Raw genomic sequence first — 19,909 nt, 5'->3', positions numbered from 1 at the left:
TCATTTGAACGCCAATTGAATCACAAAAAATAATGATAAGGCAGAATGAATCAAGAATGGACTTCTTCCCCTTTTTAAAAGACCTGCCAGATCTTCTCCAATCATATAGAACTCTCCCTTTTTAATGTTTTATTGACGAAGTGACTTATTTCCTCTAGGTGACTTTTGTCCCCTTTTTATTAATAATAATGTGCCCTTTTTTATTTATAATAATAAAATAAAAATGAGTTGGGAAAATGTCCCTTAGTCTCCTTGAAAACTTTTCCCTCGTGCTATCCTAAAGGAGGTCGTTAGGCAAGTGGGAATGATAACTCCATGCTCAAGTAATCAGGGACATTACAGTCCTCCCTACCCAAAATTGCTTATCCTCAAGCAATTTGAGTCTTGGGTGTTGCAATATCTGCTCCCTGATAGCCCTGTTCCTTCCCATGTTGCATCCTTTGAAGGTAGATCCTTCCACTGCACAAGATACTCCTTGATAGTCTTACTCCTCAACCTCCTCTTCTCACCTCCAATATCTCCTCAAGAATCGACACTAAATACCCTTCCTCATTTAAGGGAGGCAACTCAGATGAAGAAACAACCTACTGACCTATCACTTTCTTCAAGCAAGACACATGAAATACATTATGTATCTTACTCCCTTTCGGAAGCTCAAATTCATAAGCCACTTCTCCCTCTCTCCTGATGATCTTGATAGGCCCATAGAATTGTGGCTTCAACTTCTCCGCACCTCTCTGCTTAAGGGTTGGATGTCTGTATGGCTGCAAACATAGATACACCATATCTCCCACCTCAAAAATCCTCTTGATTTTGTGTCGATTGGCATATTCTTCTACTTTTGGGCCGTGTGTAAATTATCCTTAAGAGCATTAAGGATATCTTGGCACTCTTGGATCTAGTCTTTGGCCATTGGGGCCTGACTATCTCCAAACACCATATCTACAAATGATAGAACATCATAGCCATATAATTCTCTGAATGGTGACATCCCAATCAAAATATGATACATGGTGTTGTAACAATATTATCCCAAGTGAAACCACTTTACCTAAGCCCTTTGCTACTCTGTTACATAGTTTCTTATGTACCCATATAACCACTAACCATTTGTTCACTATCTCGGTCTATTCGTCTGTCTGAGAATGATAACTCGTGCTACGAGTGAGCTCTGTGCCCACCTATCTGAAAAGATTCTATCAAAATCCTCCCATAAATTGATTGTCCCTATCGTTGACAATGGCCTTGGGTAGACCATGTAACATGAAAATCTCCTGGAAAAATATCTCTGCTACCTAAGATGCTGAAATCTTGGAAGGAATCACAAAAAATGGGCATACTTGGTTAGTTGATCGACCACAAAATAAATATAGTCCCTTCCTTTTACTGATGGAAACCCTATGATAAAGTCCATAGAGATGCTCTCCCAGTCCTACACTAGAATAACTAGTGGCTGAAGTAGACCTGTTGGATGTGTGTGTTGCTCATTTTGCTGACATGCATTGCACTCACGGACATGTTTTAGACCATCCTCCTTGAGTCCCTTCCATGAGAATCTCTCCCTAACTGTCATGTAAGTCTTAAGGTAGCCTAGATGCCTTTCCAATTGAGAATCATGTGCTTCTTATATAATATTTTCCTCCAGCTGTGACTTTGGCACTAAGTAGATCATGTCTTAATAATAAATGATATCATTGACTACTCTGTACCTGTTATCCTACAATTGATCATCCAAAATCTCATAAGCTAGCTTATTCTTTGAATACTCCACTAAAATATGAGATCTCCAATCTGTCATAGTAATCATGAAAAAAATGCCAATGGCCTCCTAGATAGAGCATTTGTGACTTTGACATACTCAATATCAAAATCATAAGCTTGTGTCTTTCTAACCCACTTATGTTGCCTATCATTCAACTCTTTCTGGTCCAGGAAAAACTGAGGTTGTTATGATTTGCCTTGAACTTGAATGTGTTTCCCACCAAGTATGGTGTAAACTTGTCATGCATAATAGCTAACATCTCCTTATCATAGATAGAGTAATGGCATTCGTAATCCTTGAGTTTCCTACTCTCATATGCAATGGGGTGGCCATTATGCATCAAGATTGCTCCAATGCCTTCTTCGAAGGCATCACACTCCAAAATAAATCGTTATGTAAAATATGGAAATTCCAATATATGGCATGAACTCATCACTTCCTTGAGTCATTGAAACGATCCTTGTGCCACTTTTGTCCAAAAAAATGCCTCTTTCAGATCTTCAAGAGGTGTTGTCAACTAAGACAATCCCTTAAAAAACTGCTTATAGTATGTGAAAATGCACAAGAATCCCTTCAACATTGTCATGTTCATGGGAGTTGGCCAATCTATGATGGCTTGAATCTTCTCCTGGTGCACTTTCACCCCTTCTCCAATCACATGACCTAAATAGAGCATTTTTGTTAATTTGAACTCACACTTGGATAAATTTTCATGAACCTGTTTCTCCTCCAAAATTTTCAATGCCTCCTCCAAGTGTTGCAAATGCTCCTCCTAGGTCCTGTTATACACCAAAATATCGTCAAAGAAAACCAAAACAAATTTACACAGTTTCTTATTAAAAACATGATTCATATAAGACTAAAAGGTAGTTGGTGCATTGGTTAGCCCAAAGGGCATAACCCAAAACTCATAATGTCCGTAGTGGCATCTGAAAGCAGTCTTTGGAATGTCCCACTCTCTAACTCGGATTTGATGGTACCCAAAGCAAAGATCTATCTTTGAGAAATACTTATCCCCCTTCAGCTCATCCATTAACTCATCAATCCTGGGGATTGCGTACTTATTCTTAATGGTTTTCTTGTTTAAGGCCTTGTAATCAATTCACATTCGCAAGGTCCCATCCTTCTTCTTCATCAAAACCACTAAAGAGGAAAATGGGCTCGAACTAGACTGAATGTGTCCTAGTGCAAGCAACTCCTGGATAGCTCTCTCAATCTCATCCTTGTAAGCCTTGGGATGCCTATACGAAGTGGTGATGACTGCTTGGACCCCTTCCTCCAAGTCAATAATGTGCTCAAAACCTTTGTTAGGAGGTCTTCCTAGGGGAATAACTCCAAAAATTTTCATACACATTACCATGCAAAGAGCTTTAATTATCTCTATAAATATAATAACATAAATAATTTTTTGTATTTCTTATCCACTAATTAAAATAATTTAAAATATCTTCAAAACATATTTAAAAAAAGACCTAAAAAACTCCCAAACACTTTGACACATAACCACTATCTTTAAAGGATTTAAATCAAACTTTGAGATTTAGTTTAATGACTTAGGTGATTTCCTTTTTATAATTTGGTGATTTTAGTTTTTAAAAAAATGAAATTATAAGGGATTGAATTGTTTTTTAATATTGGGGATTCAATACTCTCAACAATCCCTAAAACAATTAAAATTCCAAAAATTGAAGGTTAAAACCTAAATTTCCAAAAAATTGCATCAGATTTCATCAAAGTTGTACCTCTAAAAAAACAGCAAACTAACCTTTAAAGAAAAGACCTCAAACCAGCATTGCCCTGGATATTACCATTGTTCAACCCATTATGGTAAATGATTAAAATATTAATCCATGACATGGGCATCCTAACAATGGGACAAGAGGAGGAAATGGAACTAGACGAGTCCATGGAAATACAACCCCTATCCAGCGACGATGAAGACTGGGAGATGTGGGAGATGTTTTGTAAAGTAGCTTTTAAAGGCCTTCCTGTTCTGCGAGATATAGAGGATATTTCTAGAGAAGTAGTGAGTAATTGTAAGGGTTTTCCCTCTGCCATAAAGTTAGTCACTGCATCAATGATGGGCAACACAACTGTAAGAGACTGGAATATTATTCTATGTCAGAGTCAGATGACCACAAATTCAGATATAGACCACTGGAGTCCGCCAGTGAAATTTCCAGAGAATTGTAGTTACAACACTTTTCTCGATGGTAACATGCATAGCTATTTTTTGTATTGTATTGGCCTCTTTCCCTCCCAAAGAAGCATGGGGGATGGGGAATCATGGATCTTTGGAAATTCGGGATGGCCTTGTTATGCAAGTCACTATGGAGAGGTGTTTTTGGGGACAGTATATGGAGCAGATCCATTAGGAAGAAGTATATGGGCAATAGAGATATCTCCTTTTGGTATAGGAAGGGGACGATAGGGTCTCCTCAAGGCTCAGCCATCTGGATGAGTTTTCGTAAAATTGAATCATTTTTCCTCCAAAACCTTGCTTGGAGCTTTCAAACAGGTAATAAAATAATCATAGGTCTTGACCCTATATCGGGTGGAGGAGATGATATTAATATATCATGGCAATTAATAGAGTTTTTCCATCGAAAAGGGATTTTTACCTGGAACCAGGTCATCGCAAATTGGCAGGGCCCTTCCCCATTTGGAAAAATGCTTTGACTTTGGGCTTAAATGGTTATTTAGCTCAATAGTGGACTCAGATTCTGTGGATAATAAGGAACAGGGGCATATGTCGAACTGAAGTTGAGGATGTTCTCATCTGGAAGGGGAATAGTGGAAAGGAGAATGTAAGTGTAAAAGATATCTACTCAACCCTTGTCAAGTTTCACCTATCTCAATCAAGCAATGTTTTCCCTTTATCATTATGGAAAACTGGGAGCCCTCATAAAATTATCATATTCTCCTGGCTAGTTTTCCATAACAAAAATCTTTCATGGGAAAACCTGCAAAAGAGGAACTGGTCCGGACCTGGTATATGCTTAATATGTAAAGCAGAGGGAGAAAATAATTTCCACATGTTCCTGCAATGTATTCACACCCTTCAGCTTTGGAGGAACCTTGCTTCCTTTTTTGGGTTCATTTTTGTATCGCATTCTTCACTAAAAGAAGCTCTTGAATGGTGGAGTAATCAAAAAGCAATCTGGAGACCTATTCCACAACTAGTTTTTTGGTCAATCTAGAAATGGAGGAATAAGCTTTTGTTCCAAAACAGAGAGGATGTTTTTAGGTCTGTTTTTGAGAACATTATCACTCTATACAACTCTCTTCCTCCCAAGATCTCACAACATAAAAAGGAAAAATCAAAGGAGCAAAAAAAAAGTCAGATGAGCTTTCCAAGAGCCTTTTTTGATGGGGCAGCACAAAACGGTATATGTTCTGTGGGGTCTACATAGTCATGAAAGAAGATCAGCAGTTTGTCATCCACTGGAATGGGGGAAAAGGAACAAACAACAAAGCGGAAGCAATGGCTCTATCAGGGCTTCTTCACTTCAGCTTTTTCCTAAATATTCGGTCCTTGCAGATCTATGGTGACTCCAAAATCATAATAGATCATGTCACAGCCAAGAGTTCTATAAAAAATCAACATCTTGCAGGATGGATGAACAGAATTGACACTTTCTGGAGGGGGAGGAAGGATTATACTATACATCATGTCGACAGATCTCAAAATACTCAAGCAGATGTTTTGTCAAAGAAAGGGCTCCTAACTCAAATGGGCAAATGGAAAATGGACATAAAAATGGAAGCCGAAACGTATCAAATTCAGGATTTTTCTCTTCCTGGCACATAAATTTATTTGTTCATATATCAATTTCCCAGGTATGTTCCTTGCAACTGTTTTTGCTCATAGTGCATACTTTCTCCCAGCTGGAAGACGACGCTCCCAAAGAGGGGTCTTTACTTATCTAGGCAATCTATTTGGTATGGTTTGTTTACCTCATGTATACCGTACATACATATCTTTTCTTCTTCTGTCACCTTTTGTCATATAGGCTTTTAGATACAAATGCTTGGCACTGTTTTTCTACAGACTGTCAAGGAATATCTCTCATTTCAATCTATAAAGATGTATTGGGCATTATCTGATTTTAATACAATCAAGCTTTTTTCGTACTGAAAAAAATGTTGGTGACAAACTGGATCACATAGGGACTTGTTAACAACAAAGAGACCGCTGATGGTTATATAAAGTTTCTTGTAAATCGTTGTTTCTTTGAGAAACCAATAAGTTCGACTTTAGAAGATAGAGAGGAACATTTCTTACAACTTCACACACTTCTCCGTAAAACAGAAAAGGAGATTGTAGGTATGGAGAATTGCATGGCAGTGGGTAATATATTTTCTTACCATGACCACCACTGTGAGGATTGGAAAAGAATAGAATTTTATGAAGATATTTCTACATTATATCTAGGAATTTTTAGATGTCCAAATTTAGTGACTATGATCTTCAGAAATAAAAAATTGGAAAATGTTCCAGAAACATTTTTCCTCAACTTCACCTCTGTAAGTGTGTTGGATTTATCTCAAACATTGATAAAGTCATTGCCGGCATTAGTGTGGCAACTCACACAACTACGGTTTCTCAACTTGAGTTACACCAAAATTGAAGAAGTGGGTGAAGAAATAGGCAATCTTTCTCACCTTTAGTTTTTGTATTTGGTAACTTGTGCAGTTCTGAAAAGTTTGCCGAGACAGATAGGAGAGCTTACAAGTCTCATACGTCTCGATTTATGGAACTCTCATAATTTACAGGAGATTCCAGTCGAGATTACAACACTTCCGAATTGTAACATTATACGAATTAAAAGCACAATGAAAAATCTTTAGTTTAAATAAAATCCTTCAGCAATCTCATGCTTCGATTTTTATACAATTTAAACATACTCTTAAATGACATATTTATATCTCTTCCAAATACGAAAAAAGTGTGACTCGTTCACTTTATCATCATTTTTTCACTCTGCTCATGTAATGCTCAAAAGGTAAGAAAACAAATATTATCAGATATATTTAATTTATTTTCATAAATTCAAAATAAAAATAAGTTCTTATCATGTAATGTTCAAAATGTAAGAAAACAAATATATATTTTATTTTCATAAAGTCAAAATATAAATAATTTTTTATCTATTTTATGAAAAAATATATTATAAATTCAAAATCATTACATTAAAAATCACTACATCATTTGTAGGAAAATTGTATGTCATGGTCTTTTTCTCTTTGTTTTTAGTTCCTACTCTTTAATTTTGGCTAGCTAAATCAACCTCTCTATATTGATCTCTCCACCTACCTCTTCATCTCAGAAGACACCCCATCCAAGACAAGAAAGTCTCTTTGAACACACGTTACTATTACTAACATGTAATTTAAAAAAAAATAAAAAAATTAAGTAGCCATAATTAACCAAATTATGTAGCATTAAATTATTTTATTATTATGTTTACAAATATACAACCAACATTAATAAAATATTTTTAAGAAAATAATAAACTAATTAATTTAACGGATGATAATCAAAGAAAAGATTTTTTTTAGGGGGAGCGCGCGGAGCTGGAGCGCGGGACTGAAGATTTGTAGCAGCTGCAGCTTCGCCTCGGCCTGGGCCGCGAGGCCTGTTTTGGGGCCTGGCCTCCGCCATGGCCCATTCTGATCCATCTTCTGGGGATGCAGAGAAAGCTTTCTCTGATTTGGTAAAATCTCTGCCCCCCGCCCGTCCGAAACCAGCAACATCAAAATTTGTCAAGAAACTTGATATACTCCAAGAAGTTCAGCTACCTCCTTCTCTCCCACGAATGGCAGCTTTATCTCTAGCAGAAAAAGGGCTCATAGGGCAGTTCACAGGCTTATGGCCTTCACCAAAGACAGTCCAGAGATGGGTGGAAAGGAACTGGTCTGATAAAACTCAAGGAAAGATTTCGATTCGATTTTGTGGCAAAGGCTATTATACTTTTCACTTCGAAACCAAAGCAGATAAGGATCTGATATTCAGGAACGGGCCCTATTTTATGGACTCTCGAGGGTTATATCTGAACAAATGGACTCCTGACTTCGACCCTGAACTCGATATTCCGAATGCGGTTCCGGTTTGGGTCCGTCTTCCCCATCTCCCCCTGCATTGCTGGGGAGATGACTCGGTAAAAGCAATAGGGAATGCAGTAGGCAAGTACATCGACAGAAGCGAGCCTAAAGATAACATGCAGGCCTGTGCAAGGATTTGCGTAGAAGTGGACCTTGGGAAAGGCCTGCCAGAAGCCATCAAGCTGAAGGTGGATGACTGGAGCTACATACAGCAGCTGGACTACGAGCAAATTCCCTTTAAATGTAAGGTATGTCACGAATACGGCCACTTTGCCAATAGATGCTCTAAAATTACTAATCTTGAATCTGAGGACCAAGGAGAACAGTGGGAAACTGTGAAAAAAAAGAAAGCAGCACCTCAGTCAAAACAAGATCCACCTTCTGAACAACCGGGCTCTTCCTCCCCCCGCCCCTCCTCTCCCTCTTTTAATCCTCCTGGACCTTCCCATGAATCTTCTTTCCCCTCCTCCTCCAACCCTTTCCTTATTTTATCCTCTGATGATCCTCAGACTGATCAGCCCTCTCCGGATCTGATCGAACCTCCCTTGATTTCTTCGACCCCCTCACAGCCCCTCATTGATCCTCCCCCCCCCAGAACCACCAGAAGCTCTTCAAAAGACATTGGCGCCTCCAGCGATATCCACAAGAAACCGGGACCAGGAAGAAAGTCAGCCAAGCAGCATCGGGAAGAAAGCACGCAAAAGGACATAGCCCTAGGGATCCAAACCCCTATGGAATCTTTCATTACAGGTTCACAAGAAAAAGAAACAGCAGGTAAAGACCATGAGAGGCGAGCACCTCCTCGCTCGAACGCCTCATGATGAAGCTTTTATCTTGGAACAGCAGGGGTATGGGGCACCCCTCCAAATCAGCTGCCCTACGAGATCTTCTTCAAACAGAAAGACCTGAAATTGTTCTGATTCAGGAAACCAAGCAAAGTCAGAGTGAAATGCAAATAATTATAGATGCCCAAAAAAAATTTTCAGGGGCCAGTAGCAACTCCAGAGGAGCCTCTGGAGGAATCACAACTATGTGGAATAAGCAGTACTGGGACTGCAAATCCTTTGTCCTCAATCAAAATTGGGTTAGGACCAACCTTAGCAACAAGGAAGAGAGCTGTGACTTCATCATTTATAATGTCTATATCCCCAATCATTACCGGGAAAAGGAACAATGTTGGAAGGAACTGAAGGAAGAAATAGACAACGAGCAGAACTCAAATGTTATTCTTGCTGGAGACTTCAATTTAATCCTCCATGCGAATGAGAAAAGGGGGGGCACCTTCACCTCCGATCCCTTCAGAAGACAGATGGAAGTGATAATGTCCGAACATGAACTGATGGATATCATCCCAAAAAATAGGAAATATACTTGGAACAACAGAAGGTTGGGGCCAGGCAACATTATGGAAAGATTGGACAGAATTTTGGTTAATGTCTCCCTCCTTTCTTCCTTTGCTGCAGGCCACACCAAAATTCTCAGTGTCACAGCCTCAGATCACTTCCCCATTCTCTTAACGCTGGACTCCCATTCTCGTTTGGGACCAATTCCGTTCAGGTACAATCCTTTGTGGAGAGACAACGCTGAGGCCGAGGCTATCATAGAAGCAACCTGGAAGCATCACGTTGAAGGCTCTCCAAGTCATATTTGGGAAACAAAACTTCGAAACATAAGGAAAGCACTCAAGGATTGGGCAAAAGTCAGCTATCAAGAGCCAGAAAAAATAAGGAAAAAAATACAGCAGGACTTGGAAGAGATCCATAAACAAATAGAGGATCATGGATTCACTCATCAGCTGAAAAGTAAAGAATGGGATGTTCAGGGACAGCTAATTCAAATCAAGAGAGCGGAAGAGATCAAGTGGAGAATCAAATCAAGAGAATTATGGTTAAAGGAAGGTGATAAAAATACGGCATACTTCCATAAGCAGGCCACTGCCAAAAAAACAAGGAACAATGTAAACACTATAATTGATAGCCAAGGCAGCCAGCATAATGACCAAGAATCCATCAAACGAGCTGCCTTCCTCCATTATAAATGTCTCCTCACGGAAAACCAAGGAGATGCTGACTATTCGGCGCTCCTTAAGCATCTACCGGAAAAAATCTCTCTTGAGGAGAATGACAGCTTAAACAGTGAAATAACAGAGGAGGAAATCAGAAAAGCCATCTGGACTTTACAACCAGACAAGTCTCCAGGTCCAGACGGGTTCCCAATAAATTTTTATAGGGACCATTGGCATTTGATAAAAAAAGACCTTGTTAAAATGATGAATGGAATCCAAAGAAAAAAGAAAATGGGGGGCTTCACAAACTCAACTTTCCTCGCCCTCATTCCTAAAGAAAATCGCCCCACTTCTTTCTCCAGATTTCGACCTATTTCATTGTGTAACACTTCATATAAGATCTTTGCAAAAATTATAGCAGCCAGACTCCAGCCCCTTCTCCCTTCCCTTATATCCGAAAATCAAGGAGGCTTCATGTCCAACAGGCAAATTCATGACACCATCACCTTGGTCCAAGAAGCTATTCACTCCAGCACATCAAGGCAGGAGAAAGGTTTCGTTCTTAAGCTTGACTTAGCCAATGCATTTGATCGAGTAAGACACTCCTTCTTGTTTGCTGTCTTGAGGAAAATGGGATTCAATTCTGCCTTCATCAGCACCATTGCCGCTTGTATCTCTGGCCCCTGGATTTCGCCTCTCATAAATGGCCGCCCTTGCGAAGCATTTCAATCCTCAAGAGGGTTAAGGCAAGGTTGCCCTCTTTCCCCTTATCTTTTCATCTTGATGGCTGAATCATTTAGCAGCACCCTAGATCACAACAGAAGAGTTGGCCTCATCTCTGGTATCAAGTTTGGAAACGGAGTGAAGAATATCAATCACTCACAATTTGCTGACGACACTCTGCTCATTGGAGGGGCATCCACTACTATAGCAAGGCGCTTCAAAATCCTCCTCGACCAATTCATGGCGTGCTCAGGGGGAGAGGTCAACTTTCAAAAAAGCTGCATCTATGGATGGAATATCTCCAATCAAACAGCTCACAGCATAGCCAACATTTTTGGAGTTGCCTACAAAGCAACCTGGGACCACTTCACCTACCTTGGGATGCCGGTCACCATGGGCTCTCTAAAAGCCACTACCTGGAATGAAATAATAGACAAAGTCAAAAGGAAGGTCCAGCAATGGGGAACTCAATGGCTTAACCCAGCAGGCAGATTAATTTTGCTCAAATCAGGTATTTCCTCCTTACCTCTATACCGATTCACTCTTTACCAAGCTCCTGCCTCTTTTCACTATAAGCTGGAAACTGCCCTCCGCAACTTCTTATGGCAAGGAGGAAAAAAAGAAAAAAACAGATTCAATTTGGTCAATTGGAAAAGTGTAATTCAATCTCAAGATAGAGGTGGACTGGGAATTAGAGCCCCTAAAATTCTAAACCTCGCTTTTGGGATCAAAATGGCTTGGAGATTAATCAATGAACCAAAAGCTTGGTGGAAACAGGTCATTGAATGCAAATACCTCTCTGACAATAGGCAAAGACTCCTTGATATTGATATTCCCAGTAGAGATTCTACTAAAATCTGGCACCTCTGTAAGAAAGCAATTCCCATTCTCAACCAAAATATCTCAAAGATTCCGGGGGGAGGGATCAGTATAAATTATGCCACTGATAAGATAATGGGTTTCCAACCTCTAAACACAGTCGAAGAAGCCATTCCCTTCATCCTCCATCTTAATAGCAAAGGCATTCAGAGGCTTGATCAAATTTCAAAATGGGATGTTGACACAGGAGCCTGGACTAGCTGGGAATTTCCAGATATCCCCTCAAACTTAGAATTAAGTTTCCAAGCTCTTCATAAAAACCTTCAGAACAGAGCTCCCATTAAAAAAGGAGCAGCAGATGGATTTAGATGGGACCCCACGGGCTCAAGCTACACCATCAAGTCCGGCTATCAATTCATCTGCAACAGCACTTATCAGACTCCTATCTGGAACCAATGGAGAACTATATGGAAATCTGAGGCCATCCCCAAGGTCAAATTCTTCATATGGTTGCTGTTAAAAGGCAAAATCCTCACTTCTGAAAATTTAAGAAAGAGAGGGATACATGGACCTTCAATTTGCCCCAATTGCTGCTCAGCAGAGGAAACCATCCACCATCTATTCCTTGACTGTCCCTTCGCGAAGAAATGCTGGATCAACTTGTCCAACTTGGGCAATATAACATGGCAACCTCATCAGAACATTGCAGAGGCAATTCAAGAATGGAGAAGGAACTGCCCATGGAAAGATAAAAGGAGCAAGATTGTCAAAAGAACTTGGGATATCATACCTCACAATCTACTATGGAAAATCTGGCTCACAAGAAATAAAAAAATCTTCCAAAACAAAGAGAGTAATGTATGGAAGACATGCAACAAGGCTCACCTCTTGGCGCAGGAGACAATTGCAGCAAAACACTCAGGGACAATCAAAGCAGCAGATTATTCAGTTGAGGAGAGGTCAATTATTAGGCATATTCTAGGCCGTCCAGGACATCAACAGAGTATTCAGAGAACTGACAGACAGCATCAAGACCAGACCAGGGAGTGGGAAATCAGACTTCCAACCCAGGACTACAAGAGGTGGATCCAGAGTAACAATTGCCCAATTTTATACTTTGATGGCGCCTCAAAGTCCAACCCAGGACCAGCAGGCGCGGGAGGAGTTATCATAGATGAATTAGGAGAAGAAATCTGCAATTATGAATGGAGTCTGGGAAAAAAAACAAATAATAACGCAGAGGCCTTAGCTCTCTATCAAGGGTTGTTGCAATTAAAAAACATGGGGATCAGAAAAGCATTAGTATTTGGAGATTCCTCCATAATCATTGGCCTCATGAACCACAATCGGAGATCACCAAACAGCAACCTTCAGCAACATATCCAACGCATCAATCTCCTTCTCAAACACTTTGAAAAAATCAGATTCTACCATATCCTTCGCACGTTCAACGGGGAAGCTGACAAACATGCGAATAACGCAGTTGGAAATCCGGAAGGTGCGTTGAGGCACAATAACAGAGATACCTTCCAGCCTCTGCCATGACACAGGCAAATCCTGACATTGCCCAGGCTCGCAGATCCAGCAAGCGTGTGACGGGCATGGTTTCAACAGCTTCAGGACACTTGACAGAGAGCACGAAATGCATAAGTAGTCTCATCCAAGCATCGATTCAAAGAACAACCTACATCCCAAGGAAAACCAATCAACTCAGTGAAGGCCGGAAGATCGAATACACTGCACCAGCAAATCGCCATCGAGATTTAGGAAAATATCTAATCAATACAGAGGATCCGGCTCCTGTAATACACTCAGGCTATTGTTGGTTTCGCTCCATAAATACGGGCAGAGGAAAGCAAAGAATTGTCATTCATTGCTTTGCGCAAGAGCAGCTACTCTGGTTTGATGAAGGCGCTCTCGTCCAGAGTCGAAGAAAAAATCAGTCTCTGGTATTGCTACTTCCTGCCTTGTTTATCTTTTCACTAATCTCTGTCGTGGTGTTTTTCAGGAGTAGTCTCTGTGGGGAGGCTAGTATTACTGTTCCACCCTTTCTTCACTCTCTGCTTTCTTTCCATTACCTCTGCTGGCCGCCTTCCATCTTCCAAACTTGCCCCTACAGCAAGCTCCCCTCTGTTTCATTCTCCCTTATCTACAGTATTTTTCCTTCAAGCTTGCGCGCCAACATCCGGGCCCATTTATACTTCTCCCTTGTCGCTCAGAAAGTGGGATCTGCTGTCTCTCTTGACAGTGCCTTCCAAATCCGTCTGCAAGATATCTCCAAAATCTTCAAATTCTTTACCGCCTACTGGACCCTTTCCCCTTTTTGCATCCTCCTTTCCATGGCGCGCAGTGAGGACTGTCTGCACTGTGCAGACCTTCAATTTGAGCTGGAAGAAATAAGGACCCAACAGTCACTGATAGAGGAAAAACAGGGTCTGCTTGCTGCAAGGCTAGAAGAGCATGACAGGCGCCTTGATGAGCACAGTAGAAGACTTTTTGAACAAGACCGCATCAACACGGAGAAATACAAAGCAGAAATTCAGCTTTTCATGCACAGGGTCTCCTCTCTCCGAGATCAATTCGAGCAGCTCTCAAATCGCTGTGGCCATGTTGAGGAATCGCTCGACACTCTGAAATCCTGGCTGGATAAGCACCCCAACGCCACTAGCTCCTCCAGCGCAAACCATGGAGCCAAAGATGAGAATCCAGAAGAATCAACAGCGAGACACATTCAACACATAATGATCGACTGAATGAAAATCAAATGCATCTTTTTGTTATCCTCTTTCATCAGAATCTATACTAGTGCCATCTCTAGCAGTAGTAAGGAAAAAAGTAGCCTAAGGACCAAGGGGGCAGCCTCATTTTGTGAACCCCTGGTTTCCTCTCAATCTGCGAACTTTATGTACAAAGAGGGATTTAGACCCTCGTTTTTTTCAGAATATAATACATAGCAACCGACTTTTTAAAAAAAAAAAAAAATATAAACTAATTAATTTAATTAAAATAATATGATATTTAAAGAAGGAAAAAATTATTCAAATATATTTTATTAATAAATGAATAAAATCTCAAACAATATTCTCTTTGTTTTTAGTTCCTACTCTTTAATTTTGGCTAGCTAGATCAACTCCTCTATATTGATCTCTCCGCCCACCTCTTCATCTCATAAGACACCCCATCCAAGACAAGAAAGTCTCTTTGAACACATTACTATTACTAACAGGTAATTTTAAAAAGAGAAAAAGTTTAAGTAGCCATAATTAACCAAATTATATTTTATATTATTAAAAATATATTAAATTATTTTATTATTATGTTTACAAATATTCAACCAACATTAATAAAATATTTTTAAGAAAATAATAAACTAATTAATTTTAATTATAATAATATGATATTTAAAGAAGGAAAAAATTATTCAAATATAAATCTCAAACAATTTTACTTTTAATTCTAATTTAACTCCATTTCAATTATATGTATGTATAGTGTAAATTAATGAATTTAAATCCAAATCCAAATTTCAAATTTATTTTTAGATTTAATGTGAGAGCAAGCTGTGTGATATCAGGTGTCACGCAAAACAAATCCTCGTAACATCTTAATATTTCCTAAACTCAAACTTAGCTTTAGAAAGGAACATATCTCCCTTTTATATTTTGTTGGTATATACAAGTGGCCATATTCTGTGGCAAGTTTTTTCAGAGCAGAAAAAGTATAATTTTTTTATATAAGAAATATAAAAGAGTCCAAATATACATTCAGCCCAGAGATAGTATAAGTTCTAATGATAGAGAATCTGTGACATGCGAAAAGCCATATCCTGCTTAAAACTAGATCAGGTCAGAGAGACTAGACCAAAAATAGAAATCATCAAAGTGAGACCCTATACATAAGTCGGATCGGTATAAAAGGACTTCGCCTGTATAGACAAAGAGAAAACTGAGAGCAGTCCGGAGTAAGCCTGTTCAGAAACAAAAACTGCAGTCCGAAGTAAGCCTGTTCAAAACAAAAACACATAGCATATAGTTCATAACAACTAGCATCTTCTAGCACAGAAGAAAATCATAGAGTACTTTGCAAGAAAATCTAGAAATTGGGAGGGAAAAAGTCCTGAATGGAATAACATTTTCCATCAGAGGAAACTTGAAGATGCCACGATCCCGGAGCAGCTTGAAGACCTTTTTTTGATAAAGAATCTGCCTTTTGATTTTATTCCCTGCGGATGAAATTAACTGAGCCACATAATCGCGATGTGAATAGAGCAAAATGCAAATGACTATTAACCGATGAAAGTGCAGAACAATGATAATATAAATGTCGACAAATGGAATAAAGAGTATTGAACAGTAATATATGAAAATTATTAATAATATAAATAATATTTTATATTTTATATTTTTTTTGGTAAATTATATTTCTTTCAAAAGTGGGAGTTACAAAATAGTACTATAAGTCATAGGTTGATCCATCATAGGGGGACTTGACCAAAGTTAAAAATAAGCTCTTTGTAGAGAGATACAAGATGATTGAGAGTTGGTCTCATCAAAATATAACATACAATATAGAGGGGTTGGTTTGGCTAGCCAAAAATAAAGAGTATGAACTAAAACCTAAGAGAAAAAGACCATGACATACAATCAAGCAGATGGATCGGATTATGTGGAAACCTTTTTGGATGGAATCTTTATTGTCTCCACAAGTGCCCCCAATTGAGGGAGGTATTCTGAGATGTTCCTCAATGCACTTCATCCATCGATTCAGGTCCTTCATATGTCAGTGCAAGTGCTAAAGAGAATGGAGGATGTATCCATGAAGCTCCCCAATTGAGGGAGGTATTCTGAGATGTTCCTCAATGCACTTCATCCATCGATCTGGGTCCTTCATATGTCAATGCAAGTGCTTAAGAGAATGGAGGATGTATGCCTAATTGCCATGTTAGTCCAAGAAAATTCTCCCTAGAAAGAAATTCATATAAAAATAAAGGTTGATTGTTTGTATGTACAGATTAGACCTACCACGAGTGTGTTTTTCTCTAGTACCTAATCTTCCAACTCAGCAAGAACCTCTGTATTTGAGAGGTGAATCCTATTCACCTTATCCTTAGCATGGGTGAGCTCTTCCTGGATGGAACCTAGAGGGAGGTTACAATAACAATAGGTTGCTTCCTCTAGCCAAGGATTCATACACGTACTAACCCTATGGGCCCTCTCTTGATAATAGGCTACTCCCTTGTGAAACTAGACTTGTTGGTGAGACATGAGTGGCAAGGTAGAAAAACTAAAAGAGGTCAATAGTACAGAAGGGAAGAAGGAGACAAAGTTGGTGTTGGGGGGTCACCACATCGTTAGAGCACAGAGAGGGGGGTCAACATGAAGAGAATGACTACTATAAGGATTTTTCAGCATAATCAAGGTGGATATCGGTGGCCACCTACCTTTTCCACTAGCTCACAGCATGATTTTTCTATTTTGGTTTCTATTTTTTATAGTTTTAGGATTGAACTTTCAGACCCATTTTGAGGCCCTGAACAGATTTTTTTAGGGAAACGAGTTGATGATGGTCTTAAAATATTGTTTGTAGGCGAAAAATGTGCTTCTTGGATAAACCTTTCCAACAAACTATTATGCGAACCAAATAAATATCATATTCCAAATTTATGACCCCAGTAAGTTGACATTCCAACTTACCCCATCATGACCTAAAATCCTTTAGCAATTCATCTCCTAGAGTTATTCTTTTGTATCTTTAGGGTTTCTGATTACTTATTTATGATAAAAATTCCTTTGAACCTCATTGAAACATAGTTCGATAAAGGCATGTACCCATCACATCTCTTCTTAAAGATAAGCTACCACCATTCAAGCTAGTTTGTTTTCATTCTACATGTATACGGTTGAACCCTTTTAATTTATTAATAGAAGTCAAGTTTCATTGTTTCTTTATGTTTTGGTTATAGATATCATTTTATTACCTTCACAAATTTAGCCACATTCATGCCCACCGATGACAACGAGGAATACAACAAGGGAGTGGTAACAACCAACTGCAAAGGTATTAGGAGTTGTGTACCGACCAAGCATTGTGAGGGGCTCGGTATGCAATAAAAGGGAGCGCATGGAATATGGAAGGTAATCATAGGGTGAGTGAAGGAGAGAATATTTGGATGGGGTCGAGGGGAAAAGAGGAGAGCAGTAAGAGAACTCCTAGGGATCAATTACTAAGATACAAAAGTGGCCTTAGAAATTAAAAAATCCCATGCTAAGAAGCATGTTGTAGCAATGTCAATTTGTAGAAGAGGATTAAATTCAAAACAAAAAGCAAAGAATGGTGGGGAAGAAATTTACCATATGCATTGTATTGCAATTAAGGTTGATACGAAGCACTTTCCTGAAGAGAGAAAGTGTCCAATTAATGGATATGTTTCTCAAGCAAAAACAACAAAGAGCTAGGCAGAGGTAGGACGCAGACATAAATGCTACAAGAACTTGATGTCTCCAAAGGAAAGTTATTGACTAAAATATTGCAGATCTTGGTTTCCTCCAAGGGTAAATTACAATCCTCATTGAGTGTAGCAATGCAAAATATAAACCAAACATAGAACCTCGAGGCAATGGATAAATTCTACCCTCACTAGAGAGTACGAGTGAGATTTCAAATTACATTTGAATCATTTGAACTACCACTAAGGGTTGGCTACATGTAGGCATGTGTACTGGTTGGCATGCTTCAACATAGGGGCATGTTGCCACGTCTCTCAGTCCTTTGGCCAGGTAGGACGGTGATAATTGATCTCTCTTCCCACCCCTTCATCTCGGAAGACACCCCATCCAAGATAAGAAAGTTTGTCTGAACACATTACTAGCAAGTATTTTTAAGAGGGGAAGAGTTTAAGTAGCCATAATTAACCAAATTATATATTTTATTATTAAAAATATATTAAATTATTTTATTATTATGTTTACAAATATACAACAAACGTTAATAAAATATTTTCTAATTATAATAATATGATAATTAAAGGAATCAATAAGAGGGTAGGATGGAGAGCATTAGGGTTCAGGCGAATCGATGTGAAGGAAATAACGTCGCAGTCCATTTTTGGACCTCTGCCTATGCTTTTGACTTCTCATGGCGATGGGAGTATGTGCTTCTCTGCTCATTTTGAGTCTGTCGTGGACTCACTTTTGAAGTTTTCCTGCCACAAAACTTTTTTGTTCCAACGATATCTGCAGCCGGCTCTCATAAGGTCTCAACAGGACTAGTCTCACTATAGACACAGTCATTAGTTGAAGCATGGATCCTCTACGAAGTTCTGCGCTCCACCTAGGTTTTCAATATCGATGCGAGTGAGAGAAAATACAGAGCCTGCATACACCATATGTTTACGCCCAAACCCCCAAATCTGGTTAAGGGAGGAGAGATGGGTTGCAGACACAACGTCTTATTCCTTTGAGACAGTCTACGATTCTGCACCTTGGACAAGCAGTGGGCATGTGCTACATGCAAAGCAAAAGGTCATTTCCAACAGCAATGGGCACGTTTCGATGGAACAAGCAAAGGCCAAGAAGAGCAATGTTCCATGCAACTTGGGGTTTTGGACCCAACCATCAATAGCAGAGAAAACCAACACGAGTGTAAATAAGGGACAAAATTCCAGATACGGTGGTAGAGGGGCGGACCTAGACCTGGAGGATCTGTATCAGGTTTTTATCAAAACTATTTCTGGGAAATCGATAATGTTATGGGTCGAGAGCACGGACCTGGTGACAGATATGAAGAAAAATTCCCAAAATGTAACAGATATTTCTACTTCATTACAAAGTTTAAATTTTTCCAGGAAAGTGTTGCAGGAAGAGATCCACTGGAAAGAATATGGTAGTCAAAGGAATGTTACCATTATCGAGAATCTAAGACTACAAGGAGGTGCCCCAGTGGCAAGTAAATTAGCCAGATCATCATCGACACACAAGCGTCGGGCCTATTTCAAAGATGCATTAAGAGGGAAAGTTGTCACACAAGACAAACAAAACCCAAATCTGACAATCTCAGTTCCGTATATTGTAGAAAAGATGGAAAAAGCCCTAGATCTGTCCATAGAATTACCAGAAATAAGTGGTCTCTTCAAAACTTTACAAGCAAAAGCTATCATTTTTCGATTCAATGGTTTCTAGCCCAAATCTGAAGATCTTAGTGAGTGGATCTACCTCAACTAGACCAGAGACTATGATATTTATCTATGTGCAAAAGGTCTTTTTATGGTTTTTTCGATATCCAAAAAGATTACAATTATGTCATAAATTATGGACAATTGTTTTGGGGAAGGGTGGGTCTCTTTGCAACCCCATGGTTTCCTGTTTTTAATGCAAACTAAATGGTGGTTACAAAAATTCCAGTTTTGGTAAGGCTACATAACTTTCCGCTACCTTTTTGGCACCATCAGGTCCTAGAAGGAATTGGAAACTCTTTGGGAAGGTTCCTAAAGATGGATT

The 19,909-nt window shown here is 39.2% G+C and overlaps 1 protein-coding gene across 1 annotated transcript; it reads left to right on the top strand.

The window, feature by feature from the left end:
- The first annotated feature begins 7,425 nt into the window (after window positions 1–7,425).
- On the top strand, window positions 7,426–12,959 carry LOC149151137 (uncharacterized). Its single transcript, XM_089443069.1, has 3 exons — window positions 7,426–8,055; window positions 8,793–10,075; window positions 10,358–12,959. Exons 1-3 carry the CDS (start codon window positions 7,426–7,428, stop codon window positions 12,957–12,959), a joined length of 4,515 nt encoding a protein of 1,504 aa, XP_089299195.1.
- Window positions 12,960–19,909: the final 6,950 nt, after the last annotated feature.

The sequence above is a fragment of the Pinus tabuliformis genome, chromosome 9, assembly GCF_031772625.1.
Source record: "Pinus tabuliformis cultivar Carrire ecotype Pingquan chromosome 9, CPIR1, whole genome shotgun sequence".
NCBI classification, from domain to species: domain Eukaryota; kingdom Viridiplantae; phylum Streptophyta; class Pinopsida; order Pinales; family Pinaceae; genus Pinus; species Pinus tabuliformis.
The sequence above is the reverse complement of the archived record's forward strand: the minus strand, read 5'-3'. Positions and strand labels throughout refer to the sequence as shown.

Coding starts and splice junctions, on each gene's coding strand:
- LOC149151137 (XM_089443069.1), top strand. CDS start 7,426: ATGGCCCATTCTGATCCATCTTCTGGGGATGCAGAGAAAGCTTTCTCT. Junction 8,056..8,792: donor CAGAAGCCATCAAGCTGAAG/GTGGATGACTGG, acceptor GTTCTGATTCAG/GAAACCAAGCAAAGTCAGAG. Junction 10,076..10,357: donor AAGTCTCCAGGTCCAGACGG/GTTCCCAATAAA, acceptor CATGTCCAACAG/GCAAATTCATGACACCATCA.